At 42.0% G+C, this 12,495-nt stretch overlaps 1 protein-coding gene and 1 long non-coding RNA gene across 4 annotated transcripts in view; one reads left to right on the forward strand and one right to left on the reverse strand.

Moving 5' to 3' along the window:
• The window catches only part of LOC149321293 (A disintegrin and metalloproteinase with thrombospondin motifs 9-like), a 186,200-nt gene that overhangs the window by 41,175 nt on the left and 132,530 nt on the right, over positions 1–12,495 (reverse strand). Inside the window, exon 29 of the mRNA XM_089519004.1 lies at positions 10,064–10,231. Coding sequence (XP_089375130.1) covers positions 10,064–10,231 — 168 coding nt within the window. The remainder of the gene's footprint in view (positions 1–10,063; positions 10,232–12,495) is intronic.
• Positions 1–12,495, forward strand: part of LOC149321294 (uncharacterized) — a 31,715-nt gene that overhangs the window by 9,103 nt on the left and 10,117 nt on the right. The gene's annotated exons all lie outside the window — the stretch shown is intronic.

Consider the following 12,495-nt stretch of genomic DNA (forward strand, 5'->3'; position numbering starts at 1 on the left):
AATGTAGCAGTACAGTGACAACAGAACACATCATGCACACACTCCTGTTTAAAACAAGATGTTCATGGACTATGCATCTTGTTTTCAAGCCACACCACACTCCCAGAAATACAATACAACTGGCACACATTGCTATAAAGGGTGGGTTTCATTTGGGAGCACAAGAGGTGGTTGGGAGTGCCCCTCTGTTGGTTTTAGGAGTGGCACTGTCTCCCCTCCCCCCCCCTGCACACACCCTGTTATAAATGAACAGCAGAGGCAGAGCAACAGCAGCATTGAAGACCTAATACATCACTATGAGTCTAGACCATGCAAAAAAATATGAACATTTTAAAAATAATTAACCATTTTGCGGTTGAAATCAATTTCATCCAAGGAGGCTTAATTTCTAGGACGTGGGAAGCTGTAATGGAGAGAGTCTATGAATGAGTCCAGGAAGAAATTGACAAGACACCAACACAAGATTGCATGCTAATCATAGGCAACTGGAATGCTAATGCTGGAAGCAAAGAAGTATCTAAAGCAGTGGGAAGATTTGGACTAGGCACAAGAAATGAAGCAGGACAGCATCTGATAGAATTTTGTGAGGCCAACAACTTATTCATTGCAAATATCTTCTTCATACAACCAGCAGGAGACTATGCACATGGACATGACTAGATGGCCAATAGAAAAACTGGATAGACTTCCTTTTGAGTTCCCAGATTTTGAGGAAGAGGTCTCTTGTTCTTCCTTTTTCATTGTTGTCTTGTATTTCTCTGCATTGGTTATTATAACAGTTTTCTTTATCCTTTTGCACTAGTTGTTGGACTGTTGCATTCATGGGTCTTGTTTGGTTTCTATCTGCCTTTTCTTTTGCTTCTCTTGTAATTGGAAGCAAAAAATGGAGAAACTCTATCTAGCCAAAATAGACCAGGCACCAACTGTGGAACAGATCATAAACTACCCATATCAAAAATTAGAGTAAAGCCAAGGAAGAAAACAAAAACACTCATCATACTAAAACATGATCCGAACATCATAAGAATTTACAGACCATGTAAGAAATAGATTTGTGCTATTAATCATAATTGAGCGGGACCCAGAAGAACTATAGACAGAAGCCAAGGACATAGTCAAAGAAGAATGCAAAAGACACTAACAGTGACTGAAAAGAAAGAGAAGAAACACTGTGTTACAGAGGAAAGGCTTCAAGCAGTAAAAGAAAAAAGAGAAGCAAAAGAAAAGGCAGATAGAAACCAAACAAGACCCATGAATGCAACAGTCCAGCAACTAGTGCACAAGGATAAAGAAAACTGTTATAATAACCAATGCAAAGAAATAGAAGACAACAACGAAAAAGGAAGAACAAGAGACCTCTTCCTTAAGATCTGGGAACTCAAAGGGAAGTTCAAACCAAGTATGGAGATGAAAGAACTATACAAGATCCTAAAGTGTAAAGATATACAATACAGCACTAAAGTCAGAATCATCCAAACCATTGTATTTCACATTGCCATGTACAGATGTGAGAGCTGCACAGTGAAGAAAGCTGACAGAAAGAAAATCAGCTCATTTGAGATGTGGTTCTGGAGAAGAGTGCTGAGGATATTGCAGACAACCAAAAAGACACACAAATGGGTCCTTGAACAGATCAAGCTTGAAATTCTTCCTGGAAGCAAACATGATGAAACTGAGGCTGTCGTACTTTGGCTACATCATGAGAAGGCATGACTCATTAGAAAAGTCAATAATGCTAGGGAAAGTAGAAGGCAGCAGAAAGAGAGGGAGACACATACTAGATGGATAGACTCAATCAGGGACATCACAAGCCTTAATTTACAGGACCTAAGCAGAGCAGTGGAGGACAGGGGGTCTTGGAGATGTCTCATGCACAGGGTCACCATGAGTCGTGGTTGACTTGAAGCCAGCTAACAATAACAAAAGCTGTTTTAGGCATAGTGAAGAGCACTATAGACATTATGAAGCCCATCTGTCTACTGATAGATAGTAGGTTTTGAATGTAGGTAAGCCAGTGTGGCGTAGTGGTTTGAACGTTGGACTACAACTCTGAAGAACAGGGTTCAATTCCCAACTCAACCATGAACCTCACTGGGAACCTTGGGAAACTCACATGCTCTCAGCCTTAAGAGAAGACAATGGCAAACTTCCTCTGAACGAATCTTGCCAAGGTTTTTATTTATTTACTTATTTCAAGGATTTATATCCCGCCTTTCTCCTGCAATGGGATTCAGGTTTGCCTTAAGGTTGCCATAAGTCGGAAACAACTTGAAGATGCGCAACAGCAATATGATCATACAGTATGAATTAGCAACTGTTCTTTTCAAAATGATCAGTTCTCTGTGAAGTCTAGAGAACAGATTTTAGAAAATATTATGTGAGCAATATGTTGCACCAGCTAATAAAAATATTTCATCAACAACATCATCTAGCACAAAGAGACATAACATTCCAATGAGGCAAAGCTGGACAAAATGTGCCATTGCACTGTACCATGATGGGTGGTATCTCTTTCTAGACTGACTATATAAGGAACTGCCATGCAACATTGATGGTGCACATAAGAAAGTTCTCAATGGGTGAGACTAGATGTATTTTTGTAAACAAAACCGCACCACAATTTCACAGCAGTGTTGCAGCATTATGGCCAGATCACCAGATGGCTTAAATTGGTCTCACTCACAGATATTTATAAAGGTGTCAGACATTTCAATACACACCATCTGAAGAACAAAGCCATCAAAAACTAGCCCTCACTAGCCTGTCTGTTGATTGAATGTTAGCATACAGATTAGCTGCAATCCTGCTAAGCATGCTTCCCTTACTTATATCAATGGGGCTAAGTATATTCTACCAGCAGAGCACAGCAATCATAATATTTAATTGCAAAATCACAACAGATTATCATATACTATAAATCATACTACAGTATACATTTATTAACTTGTGTTTCTTTTTGAACCAGATCCAGTTATCAATAAGGCTTCTTAGAAATTTGAGAATATCAATTTTTATATCAGTTCAAGTATTTTACAGATACATGTTAACTGGCCTGCCTTTTTTTATTAGCTACAAAATTGTTTTCAAGGTAAGTTGCAATTTTGAGAAAAGAAGCATGAAAGCAGGGGTGAGAATCATGTGGCTCTCCAGGTATTAATGGACAGTATCTGGTGCGTCACAGGATTCCCACCCCTGCAGTAAAGCCCATGGCCAAAAACACCATGTCAAACTCCTGTCTCTCCATATTTTGAAGCAAGATCTCAGGCCTTGTTATCACGGCCTGCCCCCCCCCCCCCTTCTTGCATTTTCCTGTTCACACATCTCATAACCTAATTCTAGTGTAAGCAGTCTGGATGATGTCCAGGATGTTCCACACCAGAACTAGACTATACCAGCCTCAAAAAGTGGAGTAAAATAATGTACCAGGGAGATCTGGAGCCATCTGTTTCCTTTGCTACAGCAGCAGTCTGCACACGTAACCTACTGGGTGCCTGGTGCATCTGCTGCCATTGCAGGTCACTCTTTCTGTGACCATCATTGGGCACCTCATTCTGACCTCAAAAGTGCATGGTGGCAGATGCACCAGGCGGCCCAGTGGGGCAGTCATGCAGACAGCTGCTGTGATGTGGGAATAATGGGGGCAGGTCAAGATAGCTGTGGAGCCAGGATCCTCTGGGCTGCCCCTGGAGTATCCTGACATATGCAGACAAGGATTTAGTCTCACAAAGACTGATCTCATTATTCTACCTATGAGTTCTCTGTAGAGCTCTGTAGATATCCATTAAGATTTTATCATCACCTAACAACTCTTCACTCAGCTAAATACATTCAACTTAAAGTACTGGTCCCAAACAAGTGATGAATGACTGGATCAGCATATTAACTTAAGGACAACCAGCCAGGCCTGGCATCAGCTTCTGGTATGGAAGGGGAATTGCTGGTCTCCAGGGAATCCAGTTTACCACCACAGTTCAAGTTGCTTTCCCTTATTTTTAAAAACTTATTAATGATTCTGAGCTATGAGGAAGAGAGCTAGACCAGGAAACAATAGCCATTATTCTGAAGATGCCAGCCACAAATGCTGGCATCTTCTCTGAAGATGCCAGCCACAGATGCTGGCGAAACGTCAGAAAGAAACTCTGCTAGAGCATGGCCACATAGCCTGAAAAACCCACAAAAAACAATAGCAATTACTATTTTCCACATTCTCATTGTCTCTGGCTTTATGGAAGATGGTGATGGTGGCAGCTGTTGTTTGAAACCTAATGCTCCTTTTTAGAAGCACTCAACAGAAGAAGAGCAGGACTATTAAAAATGTAACTCTTTCAGTGCCATCTTCTATCACCATCTGTTCCAGGTAACCTCTGGAACAGACCAGGACTCCACCTTCCCCAGGGTCCAATAAAATCTAACACAGAACTTACACCAGACTTCCAACACCAATAGTGTGAGGTGGGGTTTGTGTGACCATATCCTTCCCAAGCATGTTCTGGAATTTCTGGCTTTCACATTATTAACCTACTGAGAGTTCTCGAAAAAGGGGACATGGGGAAAATTTCCCTCTAGTTTCTTGTCTGGTCAGGCTCAGAAAGGTCTAATTTCCCTTGTGTTGTGTGGTGGAGATTTTCAAACAGGTTGGATGGCCATCTGTCAGAGGTGCTTTGATTGTGTATGCTTGCATAGCTGGAGATTAGACTGGATGGCCCTTGGGATCTCTTCCAATTCTATTATTCTAATCTGTACTGCAGAAATAATGACGTTTGACACCACTTTAACTGCCATGGTTAAATAATGTCGAATTCTGGGTTTTGTAGTTTTGTGAGATGTTTTGCCTGCTCTGTCAGAGAGTTCTGGCACCACAACAAACTACAAACCCCAGAAACTGCATTATTTCTGCAGTGTAGATTAGACCAAAGTGAGGGTGCAAAAATGAAGGTACAGTACTTGAAAGCAGGCTGAAATCAGCTTTTGCTCTTGTGTTGTCATCCTCCTCTCTTGGTCAGCAAATAATTGGTATGTTAACACACCACAAGGCCTGGACAGAATCATGCTGCAGGCTTAAGGATACTCAACTTTCCAGGCATCACTGGATCAATAGCCTAACACTGCCTCTTTGGAACAAGTCTTATCCACTGCTTCTGCTTGTCCTTCACTCATGCCCTTCCTCCCTCCCTGTGTAATTCTCTCTTATTCATCTTTCACCCTTCCCTCCCCACATAGCAACTGATGAAACACAGGTCCAGATATTTTGTGTGGTTCAGGTTGCTTAACACAGCACCTTCCTGCAGCCTACAGTTGCTTAGCAACCACAAGTCCTGATCTTCTCCAGGCAAATCTATTTTTAAAAGGACAGTGCTATATTAGCCAGAATGGTGCTTCCTCCTTACAGACATGGCTATGGTGTGGAGATAACCAGTGACCTAGGGGTTGGTACCAGGATGACCAAACATTCTCCTTTTCCAAGACATGTCCTAGATTTCAACCTTCTGTCCAGGATGAGTTCCACAATGTCCTCAATTTTCAGCATCACTTAGCATGACTAAGTAGCACCAATTTATATTTATTTTAGAGCAGTGACATCACTAGTGGGGTGAAGACCACAACAGGTGATCCCCTAAAGGAAGGGTAACATCACTGTTCCTCAAACACCTTTGGCAGAAACGGGCTCTGGCATTCATGTGCTTCTTTTTAAAACGTCTTAAGAGATGGTTGGAGTGGGTTAAGCTCAGTGGGAGGAGAAAGGAGAGGCCCCAGAATTTTTTTAAATTAATTTTTCAAATTTCAAATTTTTTAATTTTTAAAAAATAAAATAAAATTTGAATTTTTTAAACAACTATTCTTTTTAAATTTTCTTTTAAAATATCACATTTTAACCAAACCTCCACTTTGTACAGCAGAACCTTGTTATTTGCTGGGGTTTGGTTCCAGGATCCCCTGTGCATAACAAAATCTGTGCACGCTCAAGTCTCATTAAGTATAATGACATAGAAAAATGATGTCCCTTATATAAAATGGAAAATTAAGGTTTGAAATTTGAAATTTGAAATTTATACTTTTTAAAAATTTATTTCAAGCCCTGGATATTTGAATCTGTCGATAAAAAAAATCTGTGGATAAGGAGGGCCAACTGTATATGTAAATATATTTAGGTTGTGCATATGATATTGTAATTTGAAGGTGTAATTTTTATTTTGCTAGTTGTTTATGTCACGACTATTAGTATTAGATTCAGTGGTGCATGGAAATTATGATTTACGAGTAACATTAGTGTAAAAAAAGCATTATTAAGGATTCTGTACGAAGTGGTATGGGAAGACATCGATTGGAGGGGGGGGGGTGATACTATGACTTACCACACTAGGTGACACCAAACCCTAGCGATGCCACTGTATTGGAGTTTTAGCTAGAATGGTTCTTCCTTACATATATGCCCATGGTGTGGATATAACTAGTGATCTAGAGCTGTGGTACTCAAACATTGTACCCTTGGGACCCCCTGTACAACTACATGCGGATGTCATCCCTCCCCCATGTAGTGTATAAATAAAAATACTGTTTATTTAATATGCATATTTTCATTCACACATTCATCTATATCCATATTTCAGCATTTTATAAGGATATAATACTGCTCAAATTAGAGCAGTTTTATTTAAGTAAATTCAATATTTAACTCAATTCATGTGTAAGTGTTATACAGCAAAACGTTTGGGAAGAGAAAGAGGAGGAGGGATCAGGGCCTCCAAGTCTTATGCCTGACCTGATTAACTTCTGTGCCTCCCCCCCCCCCCCCCCGGTTCCCACCCCAAGGTTTTGAGAACCACTGGTCTAGGGTATAAGAAACACAGGCGGGATACAAACGGGCAGGGGAAGACGTCTTGGAGGTGTATTCTGCTGAATACGGAGCCTCCAGACCGCCCACCCCGGGGGCGTGGCTCAGGAGATGGGGCTTCCACATGGGGGGCAGTGAAGACGCCTCACCTGGGGCCGTTTCTGACCCGCAGTTTCCAAACCGCCACCTCGGAGGACGCTGCAAAGAGAGAGGCAGCTTCCTCACGGGCGGCCAAAAACGGGGCTTTTTTTTTTCCTTTGCCGGCTGGCGGATGCGCAGCTGCGCAGCTGCAGCGCTAAGCAGCGGCGGCAGAAAACCTATGGGCACATTTAAAGTGCCCAAGCCCCTTTAAAACTTTTTTCCCCGCTCTGCCCAAGAACTATGGTGGTCTCCTGCCAGCTGGTGATCAGCTGGTGTTGGCATCCTTGCCCGCTTGCACTTTGCCCGTGTCACCAGCATCATGGATGCCTCCTCTCCTTTGGTCCCCGAGCTCCTGCTGAATCTGCAATGCACAGCCACAGCTGTCGCCGCTGCCACCGCTGTCCCCTGCCATCCCCCATCACCTCCCTTGTATATATGTAAATATTTACAGTTTTAGGGGTTTTTATTGTTAGGTGAAAATGGCACAGGAATGTGTGTAGGGGCTCACTTTAAAGTCCAAACTTTCCAAGCAGCGCATGCGTACATGTTGCTCTAGGGTTAGGGTTAGGGTTAGGGTTAGGGTTACGAGTCTTAAAATGCGCTGCAGCTGTGCTGCAGCTTCCACACCTGCATAGCAGCTGACGCTGCAATTAAAGCCTGACTGCAAACTGCGCATGTTCCAGGACCCTGACTCATTATGCGACGCAGCTGACTCGGAGCTTTTAAATGGGCAACTTAAATTAGCGGCGTAGCAATTCTGGCGTACCGGTGCAGCAGCTTACAGACGGAGCTGCGCAGCTGCGCATCAAACGGAAAAGAAGCGGTGAAAAGCAGCACCTTTTTAATGCCGCCTCTTCCTGCTTGGGGCGTGCGGGGGGCGTGTTCATGGCGGCATTCAGGTAAGGCCCGTCTGAAGGCTCTACCTTCATGACGTCATGAATACACCCCTTTTTGCCCGTCTGTATCCCGCCACAGGGACAGGATTAATACTCTTTGTAGTATCATTTCTCATATTCCCTTTTTTAAAAAGTGCCCAAAAGCTCTCTTTTCTCTCTTCATCAAATGATGATGGAAGATTCAGCAGTAAGGATTGATAAGTGAATTAGTAAAATAGAGCAGCACAATAATATCCTCGCTTAGCTGGCTAGTATTCAAAGATAAAGCTGTGTTAGTCTGTAGAATCATTATGTAGAGATATCTTGTAGCACCTTTGAGACTAACTAAAAGAAAGAAATTGCCAGTATGAGCTTTTGTAGACTTCGGTCTACTTCTTCAGATGCCAGGTACCTGGCTTCCACTCCACCAAATCCATCTGAGGAAGTATACTGAAGTTTACAAAAGCTCATGCTGCCAATTTCTTTCTTTCAGTTAATCTCAAAGATGCTACAAGATCTCACTACGTGTCTAGTAGTAAGCCTCACTGCACTCACTGTGACATACTTCCCAGCAAGGAAGTAGTCAGGACCAGTTCTGTCACCAGCCAAGATTGAGGTGGCTGCCTGAGACAGCAGATTTTGGGGCATTAAAAAAGTGGTGATTGCTAAAGCTGTAATTTGATTTGTTACCACTGCCAAGGATGGGGAGACATGCTTGTTGAATTTTCTGCCTCAATGTGCCAAAATAAGTTGGCTGGATTTGAGTACTATACCATTTGGCTTGAGGCAGTGGGAGACCCTATTTATTGCTCCACCTCCGACCATGTGTAGGACTGCAATGCTCAATATCAAACTACAGGATGAAAGCATTAAATTTCATATTCCACAATGGAGGAATACTACAGGCAGCATCACCTCTGATAGCTAAGCCCCCTGTTTAGAGCATTTGGGCTGAAGATGGCCCTCTGCTGGAAAACCAAAGAAGACTTGTGACAAAAAGCTGAAAGTGAAAATAGAGAATTGTATTGTGGCTTCATTTCCAATGTGGAAGGGGTTCTGCTTGTGTATGCTTGGTTTCACACTAAGCTGAACATGTGGGAAGCTGTGAAGGGCTTTATCCTTTCCATGCATTCAGCATGAGAATGGCATTGAGGAATCTGTATGCTTCTTTGGTCTTGAATGTGATTGAGGGGTTTAGCCATATTTCCCAGAAGATAAAAAAACATGAACATACTGGAAAACGAAAATCCTGTTAAAAACAAATAGCTGTAGCTTGTTGGTGGTGGTTGTGTGCGCCTTCAAGTTGTTTCCAACATAGGGCAATCTGAAGGTGACCCTATCATGGGGTTGTCTTGGCAAGATTTGTTCCAAGGAGGTTTGCCACTACCTTCCACTGAGGCTGAGAGTATGTGACTTGCCCAAGGTCACCCAGTGGTCTCCAGAGTCATAGTCCAACACTCAAACCACCACCATGTTACCTTATAACAAATATGGCTCATTTGTCTATTCCAACAGGAAATGGCTGTCCTTATGAAGATCAACCTGAACCCCTTGACAAAAATGTTGGTGATAACTGGAACTGTGACCTTTGGCAAGCAAAGCAAATGGTCTAGCTCTATGATCTTTATAAAACTCAAGTCAGATCTTATCTGCACTGACCAGGATACCTCAGGGTCCAGCCTGGATTATCCTGGCATCCCCCCATTACCTGGTTCTCCATCCCCACACTGTTTACAGCTGTTTACATGGGCATTCCACTGAGCTGTCTAGGGTGTTCCACTGAGCTGCCTGGTGTGTCAGCTGCTATTGCTAATAGCGTACTTTTGAGGCAAGAATGTGGCTTCCAGCAATGATCACATGGCCGAGCACCTCATTCTGACCTCAGAGATTAAAACTGGCAACAGTGGTGGACATACCAGGCAGTTCAGGGGGACAATTATGCAGACAGCCACTGTGTTACAGGAACAAATGGCTCTGGATTTGCCAGAAGAGCTGGAATAAGAGGTAAGTTTTTACAATGTGTGTTAAGGGTGTTATACCCCAGTTTTGGTGCTGAATGCTATCCAGACTGTTCACACCAGAATGGGTTTGGGTTGTGAGTCATCTGAGCAGGACACCACCAGAATTGGAGGAAAACAGGCCTTTTGGCCTTTGCAAACAAGCCTCCTCCCTTTAATAGCCATGCTTGTGAAAAAATAAGGATGTTATACCTTACCTGTCCCCAGTCTCCTGTCTTCCATTTTGGGCACCTGCCACCTCTACACTTTCTTTGCACATTTGGTTTAGCCAGTTGTTTACAAAGATTATTTTCTAAATGTTTCCCATCTTTCGACATGCAATAAACGTCTCGGTACTTCTGCCCTCGTCCACAAGTGACAGAACACTGAAATGTAAAGACAAACACAAATATATCTTATACAGCTACATCTACATCTATTCACATGCTTATTGAAAAATCCTATTTTGGGTATATGATGTTCAAACAAACACCAATCTTTTCTAACTAGTTACTTCTGAATGTGTTGAATGACTACTTCCACCATTCTTAGCAGGCATAGAAATGTGGGGTGGAAATAATAGGCATTGCCTACCAATACAATGGGCTGAGGAAGCCTGGCTTTGATTATGTTTCCTCTCAAAGAAAGATAACCAAGCACTGCAATCTGCCCACAAGTAATAATAAAGTAATAGCTGTACTTCAGTCTCCTCTTTAACCAGTCTACTCCTATCAACTTTCACACATAAGCACAAATGATTGTGTCAACAGATAAGAAAGGAAGAAACTGCAATTCAGAGCAAAAATTTCCTTCTCTGTTTTTTAATCTCTTTTTGGTGTGTTGTTTTGATTAAGATTATGGCCGCAAACATTAGTATTTTGCTATTGGCACTAACTGGCATTTGGACTTTTTCTATAATCTTTTGAAATGCAACACTCATTGTATACTTAAGATTAGCAGAGGCAAACCTGAGAGAATCCTTAAAAATGCAGAAAACTATGGGTAGCTTGGAAAAAGGATCACTCTCAGAAAAAGTAGCTTGCAGAGCAAAGGGTAGCAAAGAGCTTTATTAGAGAAGCAAGGACATTGCTATGAACATTAAATGCAAATCTACTCTGTCTGAAATAGATGTGTGGAGAATGGAATGTGAAAAAAGATTATTGGATGTTTATCATCCTTTGCTAGATGTTATCTCAAAGAAAACTGTACAGTTTGTTTTTTGAAAAACTATTTCATATTATACAAGAACTGAACAGGGAGGATCTCACACCAGGTTTAAAATAATTAAGAAAATAGCTCCACAACCTAAATAATATACATGTTTAACCTTAAGGACATCTAGATGTATTCAGAAAGTGCATTAGGTAGATTTCTGGAACATTATTAACATAAGGAGCAGAATGAATGGGGAGCTTACTCAATTTAGCATATAATAAATAAATAATTAAACTTTTATTTATATCCCGCTTTTTGTGAAAACAATCAAAGCAGCATACAACATCCCTAAGGTACAATATCCCTAAGGCAAGCCAGTGTGGTGTACTGGTTTGAGCGCTGGACTATGACTCTTGAAATCTGGGTTTAAATCCCTGCTATGCCATGGAAACCCATGGGTGACTTTGGGCAAGCCACACTCTCTCAGCCTCAGAGGAAGTCAAAGGCAAACCACCTCTGAAAAAAATTCTGCCAAGAAAACCCAGTGATAGGGTCACCTTAGGGTTGCTACAAGTCAGAAATGTCTTGACGGCACACAACAACAACAAGAACAACAACTACTACAAGGAATTTAGGTGATTCCCTTTTACAAAAGTTATTTTAGGGTTTGGGTAGTAATAAATAATTTCCAGTTTTCCTAAGCTCTCAGTTGTTTGGATTCAGCTGGCCTAGTGTTGACTTAATTTTCTCTTGACTATATTGGTAAGGACTCCACTCTCGGGTTGCTGGTACCTGCAGTCCAACAACATCTGGCACAATCCCCACCCTGTTCAAGACTTTGTCAGAGTCTTAAAAAAAGACACTGTGCTAATGTTGACAACAGCATGTCAACACAGTGCTCCCTCCATTCTTGTGGACTTTGGATCCACACCCCTTGAACATCCACGGGCGCTGAATGGAGGGAGTTAAAATGGGGTGTGCCTGTGCCTCCATTCAAGCCAATGGGGCTTGAATATGCACATTTTTTGTTTTCGCAGGGGTGTGTGTGTCCAGAACAGATCCTCCACAAAAATGGAGGGAGCACTGTATAGTATTTCAGGTGAGGCTTGACCAAAGCAGACTTGAGTGGTGCTATTACGTCCCTCAATCTAGACATTACACTCCTATTGATGCAGCTTAGGATCTTATTAGCACTTTTAGCTGCTGCATCACACTGTTGACTCATGTTCAATCAGTGCCATTAAAGTATACTAGCTAGCAACTCCTGCCACTGAACCCTCATAATGGGAACTAATATATCTAGTAGTAATAGGAAAATGCATGGGGAGGGGTGGATTCATTTTCAGTAGAGCTGAGCATATGAACTGAATTTTAAAGAAAGAGCTGATTCTGTGTTAACTGTGGTACAAAATTAAAGACTGTTCTGTTATATAAGCAGTGAAATACAACAGTGGAGACTGAAGACCTCCTGCCGTGGCAATTCAAAGGTGCTGGA

Source organism: Sceloporus occidentalis, unplaced genomic scaffold (genome assembly GCF_023333645.1).
Source record: "Sceloporus occidentalis isolate IW3139 unplaced genomic scaffold, rSceOcc1.0.p SCAF_1, whole genome shotgun sequence".
In the NCBI taxonomy this organism is placed as follows: domain Eukaryota; kingdom Metazoa; phylum Chordata; class Lepidosauria; order Squamata; family Phrynosomatidae; genus Sceloporus; species Sceloporus occidentalis.